The following is a 19,191-nucleotide window of genomic DNA, read 5'->3' as shown; positions in this document are numbered from 1 at the left end:
GCAGGTGTCGCAGCCGGACGGGTGCGGTGTTGTCTCGTGGCACGCGGGTGGCGTCGGTTGGCGCGGTAGGCGCGGAGTGGGGGCGCGGCGACGTCAGATGGGAGGGGTGCGAGGTCTACCATCGAGTCGGCAGGCGCCGGTCTGCCGACATCGCCTGCTCCGACCGATTTATTGCCGTCAAACACTCCTCATTCGCTTAAAACGATGGCCTACCAACAGAGGTGCACTTTCCTCAATTCATGGACATTCAAATCAACGCTGGAGTTCTGACAAGAATTGTCGGCACTCAGTTAAACCACGACAATGATCAGAGTACACATCAGGCGCGCAATATCCAACACACGAGGTCAGCATCCACAAGGTAAAGCAGAGTCAAGATTATAAACAACGCCGTTTGGTCGCCAGCTCGCGCCATGTTGTCTCAACTGTTCGTCTCCGCCAGGTCCCAATGGACTTTTCCCCCGGAGTACCTCTCCCAGAGGACACCTCTCAGAGGATTTATCCCAGAGGACATCTCCTCGAAGACATCTCCCCGAGGACATCTCCCCGAGGACATCTCTCAGGGGACGTCTCCCAGAGGACATCTCGCAGAGGACATCTGCCACCAGAGTTCCTCTCCCAGAGGACATCTCTCAGGGCATTTCTCCCAGAGGACATCCCCCGAGGACCTATCACTGAGGACCTCTCTCCGAGGACATCTCCGGCGGACGACCCGGAGGACCTCTGAGCGGCCGAGTGACAGCACAGATATAATCTCTCCAATGACCAGCCCGCTAAAAGCCGTCGATCCTCTCGCATAGCCCAGGAGTGGGGGGGGGGGGGGGGGGGCGGGGGGGGGACGTCGAACCGGCCACTGACACCGGGCGAAATCAAATCTGTGCCCAATTTTCACGAGGTGGTCTCGAAATGTCCGCTGATTGAGCGGCCGCAGCGCTGACGCTGTCCCGTCAGCGGGCGCTGTCGCCAGCCGGCTCTCCGCCGGCCCACGGACGCCCGGTGGCGGGGCGGCCGGGCCCGCCGCCAGCGCGCGCTGGGAAGGAGCTATACTCCCTCAGGCATCTTTGTTGGATGGTTCAAGAGGGCGGCGTATGGATCTCAGTTCCAGCTAAGAGAGCGATTGAAGAACACGTCGTGCGGATCCGATTCCAAGTACGGGCAGTTTGCTCTGGCCGTGGTCCTCGGCACGTCGTCGAGGCGCGTCTTCCAAATACGCGGTATTTTTGCCGGAGTGAGCTGGGCAGCGCTGCCGAGAACTATAACGTTAAGCTGGGTTGAGCCGTGAGGGCTTCGGAAGCTACCCTGGGCAAAGCTCCGCCTGTGTCAACGAGATACGACCATCCTGGGTGGGATTCGAGTTCAGGAGTTCGTGTGTCTGAAACCCATGGGATCCGACAGCAGATGCCGACGCAAAATAAACACTCTAACCATTACACCTAACTAAGCACCACCGGAACGGTGACAACCAGAAAACGACGCATGCCAACCAACGCCACTACTTCCAATATTTATTAACCCTAGCGTTACGAATGGTCTGAACATCTGGCGTTTGCTCACGGAACTTCCAGTCGAACGAATAATACTGGCCACGCTTTTTGCTGGACGAGCTTGCAGAAAGGATCGCGTTCGTTCCGCACAATGTCACGGCACGTGCCTCGTTGAGCCCCTCTCGTCCGTTGTCAGCTGACCGCTGTGTACATGGACTGACCAAACAGACCAACCTCCGGGACTCGAAGCCCAGCACAAATATACGACTCCTCCGCCTTTCCCCTCGGTCCCAATGTCGGATCGCCTCTGCTGAAGTTGGATTTCCGGCCAGATGCTATTGTGTTGTGGGAGGTGGCGACATGCAATGGCCATCACCAGCGTAAGGGTGCGCCAATACAGTGCGCGTGAAATGTTCAATAACCATGCCCAATCAGCACACATAACACCTCAGGCAGTCGGCTGTAAAGGGTTGAGATCAAGCCGCACCCCGGACGGGCTACCGCGGCGTCGTTAGATCAACTGGGAAGAACTACGCCATTGGGGCCGAGTCTTCACCCACTGAATGTTTTGCTCCAGGGACCTCTGGCGTGAATGGCCATGTTAATGAATTATGCACAAACTTCCAGATTAACTCGCACAACAACACATCGTTAAGGGGTGAAAGCAGCGTGGCTGACGTGTCCGAAAGCTGGAACAACCATGTCAAGGCTGTTTTCGAACTCGCACTCGGGAAAGAGTTCAACATGCGAAGCGTGGAATGTGGACGCATTCTTCTACATCCTTCCGAGAACAGTTCAGTGACTTACGGCACACCCTGGGAAACCTAGCACTTCCTTATATCCGGAGCCACACAGCGACGACACGTCATTTCTCTTCCAGCCAGCGACTGGTTGAACCTGGTGTCCCATTTGTTTGCAAAACCTGACAGCAATATAGCAAATTGCCTGCCTCTTTCACTTCGGTCCGGCCACAAAATTGCGAAGCTGATGCAAGATGCTGCATGCAAGCAAATGTCCGACAAACCGAGGCAGTGACCTTGCCGGAGTCTCCAGATTTGGCGGGGTTGTGGCTCGAAATGCGGGTGGCTTCATCAACAGAGCCGACCTTCTAATCAACCGCTTATCGGCACCGCTAGAGCTTCGACTGCCTCCGAAAACTGTCATAGATCGTGCCTTTGCGCTACAGGGAGACCAGAACACGTCCTCGAGCGTCGCAACATCCAGCGGCGGCCCGTGCCAGCGACGATGCCAGGTCACAGCCACAAACCGTCCATGTTTCTGAGGCCGTGAAGTGTCTTAACAATTTCTTTCAATTGGCAATACGCGCAAAACAAACATGTCGAAAGACGTGTTATGGGCAATTTTATTACAGTTTCCCCTATGTATTCCGTTTCTAGAGACCCTCATGGTTATCAACGTCAGGCTGGGCATAAAATGACCACTCCTCCACACCTATCTGATGAATATTTCAAAATGTTTATTTATTTCTTAATATCTTATTATTAATATTTCATCGTAAGTATTTTCCGCGTACGAAAACTCGAGAGTATTTGCGAGTGAGCACACGTACATTCTGGGGGTACCTGGCCCGCTGCTCACACGCGGTGAGGTCTCTGAGCTACCGCCTCAGGTCCCACTTTTCTTGATCTAGACAATTTATGTTAATTAAGCAAGCACCCAAATATCCCACAGGCGGGGCACACTAATTTCGCTTATCTACGCAGGCTATAATACAATGTTCCCCATGGTGTCAGCTAAGAACTTTTCTGGAAAACAAATAACCTGAATTCGAGCAAACCCCCACAAAAGACCACCTAACACGGAACACTGGACAAGAAAACGGTGGGACGATACTTTCAGCCCACAACACAAACACCGAAGCGACACTTACCTGCCGGTCCAAAAGCGGACAAGACCAGACGGTCATCACGATTTCCCCCCGAATTCTCACTGACCTGGACAGAAGCAGCGGAGCACGCCGCTCTGCACGAGCTGGGTGGGCACCGCCACGCCGTCGAAGAGCACCGAGTAGGGCGAGGTGGTGGCGTACCACGGCCCGGCCACCAGCACCTTGATGCCACCCTGCCGGCACGCACACCGGTCCGCGTGAGGCGCCGTTCAGCGACGCTTCCGCCGCCGGCGCGGGGTAACCCGCAGGGCCGGCTGGCGCGTCACAACCATGGAGCACACGCACACACGCACGCACGCACGCACGCACGCACGCACGCACGCACGCACACACACACACACACACACACACACACACACACACACACACACACACACACACACACACACACACACACACACACAACACACACACACACACACATACAAACAAACGCGTGTATGTTTCATGTATGTGTGCGTCGCATTACGCACACATTTCATGTATGTCCCACGCATCATACGCGCATGAATGCGTGTCGTATCTACGCATGTGTGCATGAATATATGCATGCATCTCGCATCTGCGCATGTAACTCGCTCTCGCGCCACGCGGCGAGCCTCCGCCAATCTCCGCGAAGCCGCGCGGACATACCGTCCCACCCGCCGTCACGGCCGCTGGGGGCGGGCGGCGGCGGAGCGCCGCGACCCCGGCGGCCGCCGCCGCTCGTCGGGCGGCGCCGGACCGACCGAGGCCCGATCAGCGCGCCGCTGGGCCGGCTGATTGCGCTCCGGAAATCTCGCGGCCGCGCCCGGCAGGCGGACGAGCCGGCCGGCGGCCCCTGGCGACCGCGCCGGGGCTCTGGCGGCGGCCGGCGCGCGAGGCAGACGCCCCATCTGGCGCGCCTCAAACGCACGGCGGCGGGTATTGATCTCATCCGAATCAGCGATTCATGGCCAGCGGTGCAATAATACGGGCGATGAAATGCATGACAGAAGCGTGGAAATATTGTAAATATAACATTCCAAGAAATGGTCTTGTTTGCTTTTATACTTGCTGGGTGGTATCCAACCACAGCCAGCGACGGCTGTAAATCACCGTCGTGGGGAAACCTCCCCTAAACTGGACAATGGTGATGCCTCTCAACGATCATCGGCAGGCATGTGCTCTGAATGCTGACGACTCGACCTTTTAGCGCGGGACAGAGATTGTCTTTGATCAGACGCGATGCCCAGAGCGATACACCTTCACGTCCTCCCCATTTTCAGCGATACGACAGAAATCAGATCAGCATCAGCATCAGATCACCACAAATCAGCAGCGGGCGGCGCGACACCGCCGCCCAGCTGCGGCTCAAGCCGCCGACCGCTGGGCGATCCACGGCTCTACGTCCGGCGCAAGACGGCACACACGGGCGGGCCGACGGCCGACCCGCCGCTGGCGGCGCGCCGTCCCCGGCGCTGACGCGAGGATGGCTGCTGGCGCTGGCCGCCGAGTGTCCCGTCAGACCTGCCCTGGCGCTGTCGGTCAGCCGACCTGCCGCTGGCGGCGCACTGTCCCCGGCGCTGACGCGGGGACGACTGCTGGCGCCGGCCGCCGAGTGGCCCGTCAGGCCTGCCCTGGTGCTGTCGGTCAGCCGACCTGCCGCTGGCGGCGCGCCGTCCCCGGCGTTGACGCGGGGGCGACTGCTGGCGCCAGCCGCCGAATGGCCCGTCAGGCCTGCCCTGGTGCTGTCGGTCAGCCGACCTGCCGCTGGCGGCGCGCCGTCCCCGGCGCTGACGCGGGGATGGGGGCGGCTGCTGGCGCCGGCCGGCGAGTGTCCTGTCAGGCCTGCTCTGGCGCTGTCGGTCAGCCGACCGGCACCACTGGACCCCCTCCTCCGGCGCGCGGGGGCGGGGCGCGGGCGGGGGCGGCGAGTGAGGCCAGCCGGCGGCGAGCGCGACGCGGCGGATCGACCATCGCGCACGCCCCCACTGGCGCCCGCGACCGCTCCCAGAGGACACCAGGCGAGCGGGCGGCCCACTGGGGAGGACGCCAGCGGAGAACACGGCACGTGTCCAGCGGCAGCGCGCCGACAACCGCCTCGCCGACCCACACCGCTTCCCGGCTGACGGTTTCAACTCCTACGCGCCGAACTAGAAGCCCGGTGGTGCCGCGGCGGAAATTGTGGGGCCGTGACTCAGCCGCCGCGGTCGCCGACCAATACCGCCGGGCCATTCGACCGGCGATCCTGTCTCGTGATCAGCTCTCATCGGCGATACGGCGCCGCTCTGTCGGCCACCGGCGCGGCGTGCAGCATCACGGTCGGCACCGGGGCGGGGCACGAGGCGGGGCACGGCCGGGGCGGGGCACGCAGCGTGCCCTGATCCGTCCTCACCAGCCACGCACCATGTGGCATTCATCACGGACTGAGCGGCTCGGCCGGTATCTCGCATGTTCCTCGCCCGAGCTCCGTGACACCCGTCTCCGCCCGACGGCGTGCCGCTAGTCTGCGTGGATGCCGCGCGCTAGCAGGACCTCATCCGACCGTCTCGACGGACAGCCGCCCCTCCAGTGCCGGACAGGACGCGCACGGGGCAGCCGCTTCAGCCGGCACTGCCCAGCCCATCCGCCAGCCCCTCCACCGTCAGAGCCACCTGCGACCCGTCGCGGGCGGGCGAGGTGAGTGGCGGGAGCTGGCTCCTCGTCCCCCCAGGAGCCGCCGGCTCAGTGGAGCCGCACCAACCCCGACTCCCCGGCCAGACAGCCAGGGACCAGCTGGGGACAGTCACGTCGTGGGAAACAAACAACGCCTACCGACGGGGCGGCGAACTGTTGAAAACTACCGTTACGTAATAATATTGATGGCGGTTTGCAAGAAATGAGCAACAACATGACGGACAGTTTAATGGACTCCGTGGTTACCTTGGCGCGCTACATTGCTTGTAGTTATTTATAAGAATTCCCCGGGCCTTACAGGCCGAGAGGGAAATCCCGTGTGCAAAACGAGTCACAACCATGTGAGCGTCGCCAACGGCACCACAGAACTCCGCCACGGCCTTCCCATTGCGAACCAGCCCCATGTACGCCCCATGTACGCCCAGCCCCATGTAGCAAGAGGTCAAGTCCCACCGAAAAACCGGCGCGTGCAAAAGCCCAGCACCGTCAACTCGTCGGGGCTGAAGGAGACTCGTCGGCTCCGAAGCTGGGGGATTGCCGACCTGTTGGCGCACGACCAACCAACGCCCGTGGCGCAATTCACAGCGATGCGAGTCGTGGTTTCCCAGCGACACCCAGCTGACGCAACGGGAAGCGGGGTGATGTGATGTGTTGGAACTGTTGGCCGAGTGGCGGTAAAAACGGTCCGACGATAAACATCGACTTCGCGCCCGTTTCGGAGTATCGTAGTTGTACCAAATGTAGTACAGGCGGGACAGACCTGCCGAAAACTCAAAAACAAGGCTTGGGCAAATACCTTGTTATTGAACTGCGGTTTGCTTTCGATGACACGTTGAGCGAATGCGCCACGTTGTTTGGCAAAACGCAATGATTAGTTGGTCGTTCATACGGCGTGTTTCGAACCCGCTCGGCTCCAAATCCGCAGCATAAGCGCGCCACACAGACACGAGTGTCCTCTCCCATCTCACCGAAAGCTCACCGTCCCGTTCCAGTTCCCACCGCCGCCACCATCCAACAAGAGTGCACGTGGAGCCCGCACGGCGAGCCAACTGACCTCCGGGTAGGCCCACTCCGGGCTGAAGTCGGTGATGTTGGCCGTGCCCTCGCGGTAGTCCATGTTGACCGACGTCTTCTCCGGCTCGCACTTGCCGCCCTCCGGCTCGGCCGCCGCTGCGACGGCGACCGCCGCCGGTCGCTGACGCTGCTGTTCCGGCAGCTGCTGGCGCTCCTCCTGCTGCAGCAGCGGCGGCGGCGGCGGCGGCGGCTCGCCGACGGGCGGGGGCGAGTCGGCCGGCGGCGGCAACCGGCGAGCGGCCGACGCTCGCTCGCTGCATCTTGCTGTCCGGCGGCGAGCACGAGGCCGACGACGACTGGCCCACCTCCAGGCTCTCGAAGTCAAAGTCGTCGAGGTAGTGCAGCGCGTCCAACAGCGACGCCTGGTCGTGCTTGTCGCAGGCTTCCAGCTGCGCCATGTCCAGGTCGGCCGGCATGCTGGCGGACAGCGTGCGCTGGATGTCGTCCAGCGAAAGGTCGAACGTCGCCCTGCGGACGCGGTGCCTCCGGTCACCGACGCACGCGCCGTTCGCGAGCCCTGACGGGCGTCGCCGAGCGTCGCGAGCGGGCGACCCAGCCCGCGGCCGCGAGGATGCAAACCGTGCGCAGAGCGGGGGCAGGGCGGGGAAAGTGAGGGGTACAGGCTGTTACGAAGGGCACCGGCAGCACGGCCGCGTGGCGACCGTGCCGAGCGGGGCGGACCAGGCACCGCTCACAGCCGGTCGCAGGTCCGAGTCTGAGGTGGGACCGGGTCAGGCAGAGTCGAGCAAGCTAAGCCGGCCGAGGCCTGATGGGGCGGCGACTGCAGCGACGGCCACCGGACGGTCAGGCCCCGGGACGACAGGCAGAGCGCCGAGCACACCATTAAGCGCCAGAGCGTGTCAACCTCGATCGAAGACCCACCAGCCAGTCAGCAGTAAAACGCAGCACCACTAAGTCCTCATCCCACCGGCCATTCGGGACACCCACCTGATCTCCAACAAAATCAGCTTTGGCAGCACAGCCACGCGCACAACTGTGTTGACGCATCGGCGTTTCAGCGAACTGCCTGTACAGCCCACAAGCCTTGGGTCTTACTAAGCCCGGCAATGGGCGCAATCCGTGCCTCACACGGGTCGCGGGTATGGAGCACGATGCCCCGCCACGCATGCACCCGTGCTCAAACAAGCTCGGCATCGATGGCATGGCGGGGTCGCCTCGCAGCTTATCCCCCACATGCATCATTCATCGTACTCGCCAGGCCGACAGACTCCTAGCAGCGGACGGGGCCCGCGGGGACGATGTCAGGCCATTGAGGCTCAGATTACCACGCCACCGACATGCCAATTTCAGGGCACGTGCGGCGCACACGGTCCGAGATCGGCCGGATCATCCCAGCGCCAGCCCGCCCGAAATACCGGCTCGCGCGGGCGCCGCGCCGCCGCCGGACAAACTCCGCCGCCGCGCCACGCGCCGCGCCCACCTGAACAGGTCCTGGTCGGCGGCGAGCGGCCAGGCCGGCCCGGCGTCGGCGGGCGCCGGCGGCGCGGACGCCGGTGGCGGCGGCGGCTGCGGCGCGTGCTCGCCGGCCGCCGGCGCCGGCTCCGGCTCCGGACCGCCGCTCGGCAGCAGCAGGTAGCCGGTGCCGCCCTGCAGCGCCTGCACGTTCAGCACGAGCGGCGGCGCCGCGGTGGCAGCGGCGGCCGGCTCGGTCGGCAGCGACGCCCGGCTGGCCGACACCGTCACCGTGGAGGAGGCCGTCGCCGTGGTGACGCGCCGTAGCTGCCGCGAGTCAGGGGCCACAGGTCAGCAGGGCGCCGCGGCGCTGCACACACACAGCCAGTGGGATCGAGCGGCGCCCGGCATTCGATAACAGCCTGCTGTGTCTCGAGGGTGTGCAAAAAGAAGACTACGCGCCATTTCTACTTTGCTGCTGACTACTAGAACGCGGAGTCCTGTAGCAGCCCGTTTCACGTGTCAGCACTGATAACATCGATACAACACCGAGACCGCCGACAACTCGGGAGCACACCACACCGAGCAAATCACGCCAGGCCCGTTTCAGACGGTGTCACCAACAGAGCACTTCCCATCAGCCGCCATCAGAGACTGTCAACAAGCACTCCCCAGCGTACTCAGCTCGGTTCGTCTCGTCGAAAGCGCAGCCGCCAGGGAAGGTCAGGAATCTCGTCGCGAGCACGCGGCCGGGGTGGCACGGAGGACGATGATACGGAGGAGAGGAGGACAGGAGGACAGGAGGACAGGAGGACAGACAGTGCAACTGTCGGGCTTGGGCTCGGTCCGCGAGCGGCACACCGCGGGGCTGGGGCGGCGGGTCACGGCATCGTCACCAGGCTAGAGAGCCGGGTCTGAGCAACACTCAAGCATGAGCTTAAATCCTATGCTGACAGTTATCAACCTTAAATGCACCAGGCGGTGCTGGTTATACGGAGTCACCAAGCAACCATTGCTTAAGTTGCCAATGCTGAACAAATCATTGAAGACATAACCGATGTCTGCTTGATGATGTTGCTTAACCAATACCTCCTGGCGTAGTGAAGGCCGATAGTCGTCAGCATAAGATCTCTGAGCTCATTATGCTGGAACATCGCGAGCTTAAGTCCTTTCCTGCCTGTACGCACTCAGGTAAGAGACCGTTTCTGTATTGGATCAGTGCATGTGAATATACTGCAACCCAGTTGGAGCAACGTGCGTGGGATCACCGTTGTACAGCCGTGTTTAGACGGGCGAGCAATCCCGGGCTGAGACGGTGTTAGTGCGGATCACTACCCGGCTGGTGTAGTGCGCGTGCAACGATCATAGCGTCGGCATTGTTAGAGGTCAAGACCGCGTCGGACAATGTTCCGGCACCAGAGCGGTTGCCGGGTTGTGCCGGTTTTTGGAGGCGTTTTTGCCCGTTTAAACAGTGCGCATGGGGAGTACGCCTCACTGCATGACGGAAACGACGCACGCCGGATCGCTGCCGTGCTGGAGCGGGGTCCAGAAGTCGGACCGTTACCAGGTTGAAGCGAGGTTCAGACGTCGGACCGTTACCGCGTTGAAGCGGGGTTCAGACGTCGGACCGTTACCGGGTTGGAGCGGGGTTCAGACGTCGGACCGTTACCGGGTTGGAGCGGGGTTCAGACTTCGGACCGTCACCGAGTTGGAGCGGGGTACAGACGTCGGACAGTCACCGAGTTGGAGCGGGGTACAGACGTCGGACCGTTACCGGGTTGGAGCGGGGTTCAGACGTCGGACCGTTACCGGGTTGGAGCGGGGTTCAGACGTCGGACCGTTACCGGATGGGAGCGGGGTTCAGACGCCGGACCGTTACCGGGTGGGAACGGGGTTCAGACGTCGGACCGTTACCGGGTTGGAGCGGGATTCAGACGTCGGACCGTCACCGAGTTGGAGCGGGGTACAGACGTAGGACCGTTACCGGGTTGGAGCAGTGCGCGCCGCCGGCGCAGGCGCCCTCCGCACAGCCGCACTGCAGCTGCGCCACCGCCTGCGAGGAGCGCACCTGCCGCTGCCGCTCCATCAGCTGGTCCACGATCAGATCCACCGTGCTGGACACCTGGGCGGAAGCGAGACGGGGTCAGCGCCGGGCGGCTCCGAGCCCGCCCGCTCCAGGCAAACAACACACTCAGATGGCACCGTAAACATGCTGACAAATGACCCGTGGCCCGGCGCTTGGCCGCCACGGCAACCAAACGATCGGGACTATTTGGAGGGCGCCGCCACAGACAGACACGTCGGCCGACGCCGTCGAGCTGAGGGCGTTATGAGATAGGGGAGGTAAAAATAGCGGTCACATGTTCTCGTACAGCTGATATTAGTGGCGACTCTTCCAGCAGCCAGTGGGGTCGGCAGGTTCTCATTCGAGACGTCCTGTCGAAAAAACAGAGTCAAGCTGACGGCACTGGCACACAGTCGCCCTTCACAGCGCTTCTCCGGATTCCCGCAGCCCGTGCCATTCAAGTCACACCAGAACGCGACGAGTCCCATCTTCATGGCTCCCGGGCACACCACTCAAGTTGAGAAAGGCTGCACCCAACATCCTTGGCGGAAGCACAGGAGCACGAGTCTGGCCAAAGGGAATCGTGCGCAACGGGCCGCTTCTCGCCATGCACTGTCCTTCAAAGATGGCATTTTGTTGGTTTCTCCGCACCTCGCCCTTTTCGTCATCCTCCGCGCAATTTCTCGAGCGAGGTGCCCAATGACCAGCGCGCTTCAAATCGCTGCTCGCTAAACTCTTTTTAGCCCTCTTCCTTACCTTGTACCTCACATCCTCCCCACATCATTGTCCCATCTCTGTTCCAAGAAGCTACGCTCACGGTTTCACCGCGATAAGTGCACGAATGACCAAGTGTTCGTGGATGAGGTAAAAAGTACAACGCGGCACCTGCCCTAAACGTGACCAGAAGAGCACCTTTCGCACATGCTCTGAGCGCGTAACTGGCGTCCATCAGAGCGCCAGGAAGCCGCGACGCGATTGGTGCAGGCCAGAGCGGGCGCGCCAGCAGCCGCACGAAACGGTGGACGCCGAGGCCTGGACCGTTTGAAGCGGCGGAGCACGTGTGGCCGCCAGCACAGCTGCGGCCCGTCTCATAACGAGAGCTAAAATTTACACCCCCTGTAAATTGCATCGTGTGGACAAATGGGCGGCATGCTCCTTAGTTTCATCGAATCACCCTATTCGACGGCTTTAAAATCAAACCCTCATCGACCTTGAACTCTTTCCGGCCCATTTTCTCAAACGATACATTTTACGGCTTCAATTTCCATTGCGGAACTGGCTACTGACTTTGGGGTGGCAGCGGTGCCGGCGGCGGCGGCGGCGGCGGCGGCGGCGGCGACGGGAGGAGGCGAGCGCCGCCGCCGGGCCGAATTCCCGCGACGGTTCATTTGTGTCGGCGGACTGAGGTGCGGAGCCGACCGGCTTACCGGGCACGCGGGTCGCACGAGACATCGATTCACCACGGCCGGCACGCGACGGGGAGCGGAGGCCGAGCTGGGAGGCGGGTAACCTCGCCACGAGCCGCGCGGCCTGCCAGGCTCCAGGTGGGGCGGCGCGGCCTCAGCGGAACACCGACCACACGCAGCAGCCAGACCTCGGCAACAGCTGTGCAGAAGTTAGGTAGCGGTGGGCGTGGGGTCTCCCAACCACGCTGAGTTGCCCACACTGATCTGCTCTTGCGTCGCCGCTTCCTGGCCGCTGCTCCGATCAATGTCACAGGGGCGCGTAGTGCACGTGGGAAATATGTAGGTGTGGTCCTGTGTTTCGCAGACCCTGGTCCTCTCAACAAGAATGCTGAGCTGCGAAGCGCTGAAAATCAGCCGTCACGACGGGACGTCATCAGAACGTCGACGGAATCACGACGGGACGTCATCAGAACGGCCGTGGAATCACGACGGAACGTCATCAGAACAGCGGTGGAATCACGATGGGACGTCATCAGAGCGGCGGTGGAATCACGACGAAACGTCATCCGAACAGCGGTGGAATCACGATGGGACGTCATCAGAACGGCGGTGGAATCACGATGGGACGTCATCAGAACGGCGGTGGAATCACGACGAAACGTCATCAGAACAGCGGTGGAATCACGATGGGACGTCATCAGAACGGCGGTGGAATCATGACGGGATGTCATCAGAACGTGGACGGAATCACGACGGGACGTCATCAGAACGGCGGTGGAATCACGACGAAACGTCATCAGAACAGCGGTGGAAACACGATGGGACATCGTCAGAAGAGCAATGGAATCACGGCGGAACGTCATCACAACGGCGGCGGAATCACGGCGGGACGTCATCAGAACGTCGGCCGAATCATGGCGGGACGTCATCAGAACGGCGGCGGAATCACGACCTGACGGCGGGACGTCATCAAAACGTCGGCAGAATCACGGCGGGACGTCATCCGTACGTCGGTAGAATCACCACGAGACATCATCAGAACGTCGGCAGAATCAAGGACCTTTATTTCAGTTTCTATACCGGAGCACACCAGCTCAGGCCGGGAATCGAATTCGAGTGACCCCTGAAATATTATAAACATATTTCGGCCCAAAATCAACGGCCTTCGGCTTCGCCTATCCAGATATGGCATATTTGTAGGTACCCTTTACTGAATCGTCCAGTAGTCTATTTGCTTAACCAGACATTGACCTGTGCTGTTGTTTACGCACTGAATATTGCTGGTATATATTCCCATCGACTCGGGAGCGGGGCATAAGGAAGTGCATTTCAAATTACGTCAGCCACTATGCATCATGCTCAACAACTTGAAAGATGAATAAAGGAACGGCAATGCCTGGAGATAAACACCACAAATAGCAGTCCCCGAACCAGATGAAAAGATGACTGATCAGACACGGCTCGTTTCGTGTGTGTTCACCTGTTTGTGGATACGGAGCTGGGCAGTTCAGGCGCGATGGAATCGCCATTTCATGGCAATTGGCTATAGGCCACGAGTCCATTAGGTACAAAGTACGTTTACAGAACGCATCACTTATGGCATGGCCATAGAACGCTTATTTCAACACCAGTCATCAAAAGCCTTGGCCATCGTTTACGCGTTTCTGAACGGCGGCAAATGCCTAGCCAGCTTGTGCGTCGAGGTTATGAGGCTTAATGATACCCAGTCCAGTGACAATACATCAATGTCCATGAGCTTCTATGAACGTCGCAGATCAGTCAGACTAATTAGTACCTGATGGGGCAGTCACGAAAATAGATCACTGCCCCGAGAATCGAACCCATTGCCAACCCGCTACGAATCCAGTATCATCGCACGGAGCTACGCGTCCTTTCAGGCACAAAAATAATACGAATGAGACAAAGCCGACCCATTTATGCGCAGCTCGCCGACGACGCCAGCAGTGAACCAGTGGGGGGTGACGGCGAGCGCGACGAAAAATAAGTGGATAATTACGCGACGAAGTGCCGACGCCGAAGTGCTCACGGAGTCCGCATGAGTCGGCCGGTCCAATGGCCGCGTCGCAGCGAGCTTCGACCGCCGAGGAGCGGGGGGTGCTACTCAGCTCGAGCGGCCCAAGCACCTCTCGTAACGCCGCCCGGGATGTCCGACGTCGGCCCGACGGCTGACGGCCGCCATGGCCAGATGAAATTGGCGCCCGTTACGGCACACGGCTCGTTGGGCCCGGCGCTGGGCTTCCGGCGGCTACTGCCGCTCGCGTCCGTCGCGACATTTGCGTCCGGCGTCGGGCGTGGCGCGCGCCGAGCCGAGTGGCGGGGTGGGTGGGGCAGCGGCGATGACAGCACTCAGTCAGATGGTGGGTCTTCACAGGGGGAGGTCTTTGGAGGAGCGAACGTGCTTTTCCCCAGACAGTGTTCGATATTTTGGACCGTGCAGTGCTCTTGACAGGACACGCGGTGCTCTTGCTGTCAGGATCGGTTCCACAGAGCCCGTGACAACGCCGACCTGAATAGACCTAACCATTACGCCCATCGCCCCCGACGCCTTCCGGCTACGTGGTGACCCGCAACTGTTGTTGACTCGCAAGGCACGTTCACTCGCAACACGGTCTGCTATCCAACCAAACTCCACGGCCTCCAACAAAGTTTCGCTCTAATGTCCCGCTTTTAGTTCTGCACACCTCAGGAACGACCTTGCGCGAAATGTTCACGTGGACGCCCAGCATTTTGTTGAATTTAGCTGAATCTACCAATCTGCTGACCGCTGATAACTGTGGCCACGTCGTGCGATGGTAAAACGGCCTCCGACGCCGAAATTGAGAGGCATAATCTGACACCGTCAGCAGACGGCAAAGGCCTGGCCTTCGCTCCTACCACAGAGCGACCGCCTCCCACTGACCACGGAACACGCCCCGTCGTCGCCGGTGGCGGCGAGACGGTGGCGGCGGGCCGTCGCCGCGGCCGTGCGGCGCGGAGTGGCCTGGCGGCGCGGAGTGGTGGCGGCGCGGAGTGGTGGCGGCGCGGAGTGGCCTGTCGGCGACGAGCCGCGCCGCCTCCGCCGCGACCGGCACGCCACGCTCGGCGCCGGCGGACCGGCCTTTCCGTCCAGGCCGATCGATTCAAAGGAGCTGTTTGCGGCGGAGCGCACGGCGAATCGTTAACGGACCATCAACACGGGCCTATCGTGCGGAGTTGCGGCTGACGGGCCACAAGCGCCCGTCAGGCCTCCCGCCGCGCCACGGTCTCTCCCGCGCGCGGTGTCACCGCACCCGTGTCCTGGCAATGAGCTGCAATCACGACAGTGAACTGCATTTCTGAAACGGTGGCCAGTCTTGCCAGTGCTGCCCCCATTGACGCAGCAAGGAGCGCGCATCACGACACCGTCGGCAAACGCAGTTGGCGCTTTATGCAAACGCAGCACAAAGTTTTCGCTGCCCGGGAACGGAGCAGCATCTCACATCATCCGACCGGCTTTCCTCGGAGCTGCGTCATCTCAGATCGGAGGGTAGGATGTGTTCGTCAATCGAACGAGTCCCATCTGGACTCGGTAGCCGGTGCAACGCTACGCGCGTGGCGCGGGACGCCGGTACCGTGGCGCATGCAACCCCACATGAACAGGTTTCAATTCGACCGTAGTGCATTCAAGCTAACTGAGATGCATTCACCCTCACAGACGAATGGCGGCATTTTTAAATTGAACACGCCAATTCCGAAATTGTCCGTTAGCATGCCACCAACTGCAAACCCAACAAATAAATTATGAATTGAACATTTACCTATCATAAATGGGCGCAATCACGCGACTGGACATGCATGACCAGAGAGACGCAGAACTAACATATTTATGGACGTGTTCCATAACGCACTCGAGTCCAGGCCCTGACAGCGCGTTCAACGCCTCAGAGCCCCGAAGTAGTGTATGTGACCCGGGCAGGATAAGGTAGTTCGCCAAGATCGTATATGATTTGATATCAGATCGGCCTCTTCCAGAGCCATCCAAGCTTGCGGCATAGTCCTACGGGCACTCCTAAACACAGTCCGTGCGCTGCAGGATGACAACGCGGAACACCTCGTCAGGGGCAGACATATTCCTCTTTCCTCGTCGTCTTCCAGACATTCTCTAAGACAGCCGGCGTCCTTAACGGCTTCCTCAAAACGCGGCTCATGGGCGCAAGCGGGTACAACGACCTCGGGCCAAAGCCAGCCTTTCCTCAGCTGGCGTTTCAACCACGGCACGCCGTTCTGCTTTCACTCTACGGCTCGAGCGTGCCTTCCGCGGCGCGTTAGTGAGTCCCTCGGGGCCTAATCACTTCAAGTTTGTTATTAAATACGGCATATGGGCGTCATTTCTGGCCACATGCCGGCAAAGTTACGAATTCGCAATATGACACGGCGAAGCCGCGCACGAGTGCCGCATGCAAAGCGAACAGGAATCGATTAGGCAGACTTCGTACAGTAGACAGGAGTTCCACCTCCAGGGTTTTGCTTGCTGCGGCGTAAACAGAGCCTGTTTGGCTACGCAGGAACTTCACCAGAATAATATAAGATACAACAGGCGTCACAAGAGCGAGCTGAAACGCCTCCAGAATTTCAAAGTGAGCGTGAAAAGCCTATCTTGCATCAGCGTCACAAGCTATTTCAACAAAATTTTTCCAACTAGCGCCAGCTCACTGGGGCCGGCTCTCGTCGGCTGACAATGTGAGGAAATATAGTGAGGTGAAGATATCTGCAAACGATGCCATTTCCTGCCACACACGCGGCGGACAAAACGACAAAGCATTATCTTGAACCTGCCAGCAAACGCTTCATCACATGGCTTTCTTTGATGTCCTTGCTTGTTTATTTACGCTTTATCACACATACACATTTTATTGTTTATGCACGCTTTACTACGAACACATATTGTATTATTTAAGTAGGTTTTATCAGTTCCCAAAAAATCGCTATGTACGTGTTGCTTTTCATCAATCTATGAACGTCTGGCTAGAAATGTTGGCCTAACTTCTCTGGAGCGTTGGGCCCGTCCCGGTCGTCAGAGCGGCCGGCCAGCCTGCCGTGAGCTGACGGAAGATGGGACTCGGCGACCCAGCCTACGTCGGTCAGATGCGGTCATCCCCCCGCCGCCGGCGGTCACCCCCCTGCACGCCTGTCCCGTCGGGCCGGCGGCCACCGCAGGACGCAGCGCGTCTCTCAGCCACTCCCGCTACCGACGGCGACACCGAACGATGATGGTCGTCCCGCGTACCCCCACATGCCGTCCCAGTGTCGCGTCCCGCCCGGGCCGGGTCAGACCCCCTGCCACCGTCCGGCGTCCCACCACGGGCCGCCGCCGCCTGTCGCGTCCCGCCCGGGCCGGGTCAGACCCCCTGCCACCGTCCGGCGTCCCACCACGGGCCGCCGCCGCCTGTCGCGTCCCGCCCGGGCCGGGTCAGACCCACTGCCACCGTCTGGTGTCCCACCGCGGGCCGCCGCCGCCTGTCGCGTCCCGCCCGGGCCGGATCAGACCCCTGCTACCGTCCGGTGTCCCACCACGGGCCACCGCCGCCTGTCGCGTCCCGCGCCAGGCCGGGTCAGCGCCCGGACCACCGTCCCGCGTCCCACCACCTGCCACCACCGCCCGCCGCGTCCCGCCCGGGCCGGATCAGACCCACTGCCGCTGTCCGGTGTCCCACCACGGGCCACCGCCGCCTGTAGCGCCCCGCGCCGTCACCACGCGCCGGGCCGGGTCAGCCCGCCGCGACCCTCCGCTGCGCTCCAGGGCGCCGAGACTGTTCAGTTTCTTGGTCCAGTGACGCGGGCCACCGCTGCCGCCGCGGCCGGTGTGTGCGGCGCCAGCGGCCGGCGTCAGGACAGTACAGACCGCTTCGTCCGCTACGCATTGGCTGCTGACGGCTCCGCGCTTACGACCCCCTGCCCTCCTCTCCACGCGATGCGCCCGACCCTCTGACTCGCACGCGTCGACCCCACAAGACGTCGCATCGCCCGGATGGCGCGTACGGAATTGCAACGGTGGATTTATCGGGCTGTCGGCACGGTGCAGGCGCAAATTGCAACGAATGACTGATCGCACACACGAGGAGAAAATACCATAACCACCGAGCCACGTGCGACGGAATTCCGTTCGCAGTACTTTCTCACGGTCGTACGGATTCGGTCGCCTCTCAAAAGACATCAGCCCGCATTTCGTGCGCACATCCGGTAGATGGAAAACACGTCACAGTCACAGCCTAGCGCAGCACAGCGCATACACCGAGACCAGCACTACCATAACCCGCCTCCAGCTGTCGGTTTGAGCGAGGACAGAGGGCCGACCGCGCCGGACGGCGGCTGCGGCCGGCCGCAGCAGTGTCCGCTCCTGGCCGAGACGGCCCGGCGGCAGCGGCGGGCGACGGACACAGCAGCGAGGGCCGACCGCGCCCGCGAGGCGACAGCGAGCCCACGGGGAGTCCGCTGCGGCCGTGCTACACTCCGGGGAGGCAGCCGCACAGCACCGACGACGGCCACGGCACGCCGTGGGCTCACGGTAGCGCATATATGTGGAAGGTGTGCAGATGTAGAAACGCAGAAACAGGGTGTGGAGACGCTGATACAGGGTGTGGAGACGTAGAGACAGGGTGCGGAAACGCGGAGACGCAAAGACGGGGTGCGGAAACGCAGAGACGGGTGTAGAGACGCAGAAACAGGATGTGGAGACGCAGAGACGGGGTGAGGAGACGCAGAAACAGGGTGTGGAGACATAGAGACAGGGTGCGGAAACTCAGAGACGGATGTAGAGACGCAGAAACAGGGTGTGGAGACGCGGAGACGGGGCGAGGAGACACACACAGGTTGTGGAGGCACAGAGAGGGTGTAGAGACGCATACACAGGGTGTGGATGGGCAGACAGGGACAAAATAGGGCGCAGTCACTCCACAATAGGGCGTGCTCACTCCAACATCGGGCGCACTCAATCCAAATAGGGCGCACTCACTCCACAGTAGGGCGCACTCACTCCACAATAGGGCACACTCACTCCACAATAGGGTGCACTCACTCCACAATAGAGCGCACTCACTCCCCCTCGAACCAAGACAGGGGTGAAAAGGGCGCGTTTGTTATTAATGGTCAACACCGGTGAGGTCTACTTACGTAGTTACCAATGCACCCAGACAGTTGAAAAAATCGATATGCAGAACAGAACTT

At 60.9% G+C, this 19,191-nt stretch overlaps 1 protein-coding gene across 1 annotated transcript in view; it reads right to left on the bottom strand.

Annotated features, from left to right (window-relative positions):
• LOC119109999 (calmodulin-binding transcription activator 2) overlaps window positions 1–19,191 on the bottom strand; it is a gene marked incomplete at its 5' end in the record, with an annotated part of 60,891 nt that overhangs the window by 12,395 nt on the left and 29,305 nt on the right. The window contains 6 exons of the mRNA XM_037233746.1: window positions 3,440–3,566; window positions 7,085–7,219; window positions 7,356–7,572; window positions 8,546–8,556; window positions 8,773–8,844; window positions 10,502–10,639. Of these exons, the coding sequence (XP_037089641.1) occupies window positions 3,440–3,566; window positions 7,085–7,219; window positions 7,356–7,572; window positions 8,546–8,556; window positions 8,773–8,844; window positions 10,502–10,639 (700 nt within the window). The remainder of the gene's footprint in view (window positions 1–3,439; window positions 3,567–7,084; window positions 7,220–7,355; window positions 7,573–8,545; window positions 8,557–8,772; window positions 8,845–10,501; window positions 10,640–19,191) is intronic.

Source organism: Pollicipes pollicipes, unplaced genomic scaffold (assembly GCF_011947565.3).
Source record: "Pollicipes pollicipes isolate AB1234 unplaced genomic scaffold, Ppol_2.1 Scaffold_7231;HRSCAF=8579_pilon_pilon_pilon, whole genome shotgun sequence".
NCBI classification, from domain to species: Eukaryota; Metazoa; Arthropoda; class Thecostraca; order Pollicipedomorpha; family Pollicipedidae; genus Pollicipes; species Pollicipes pollicipes.
The sequence above is the reverse complement of the archived record's forward strand: the minus strand, read 5'-3'. Positions and strand labels throughout refer to the sequence as shown.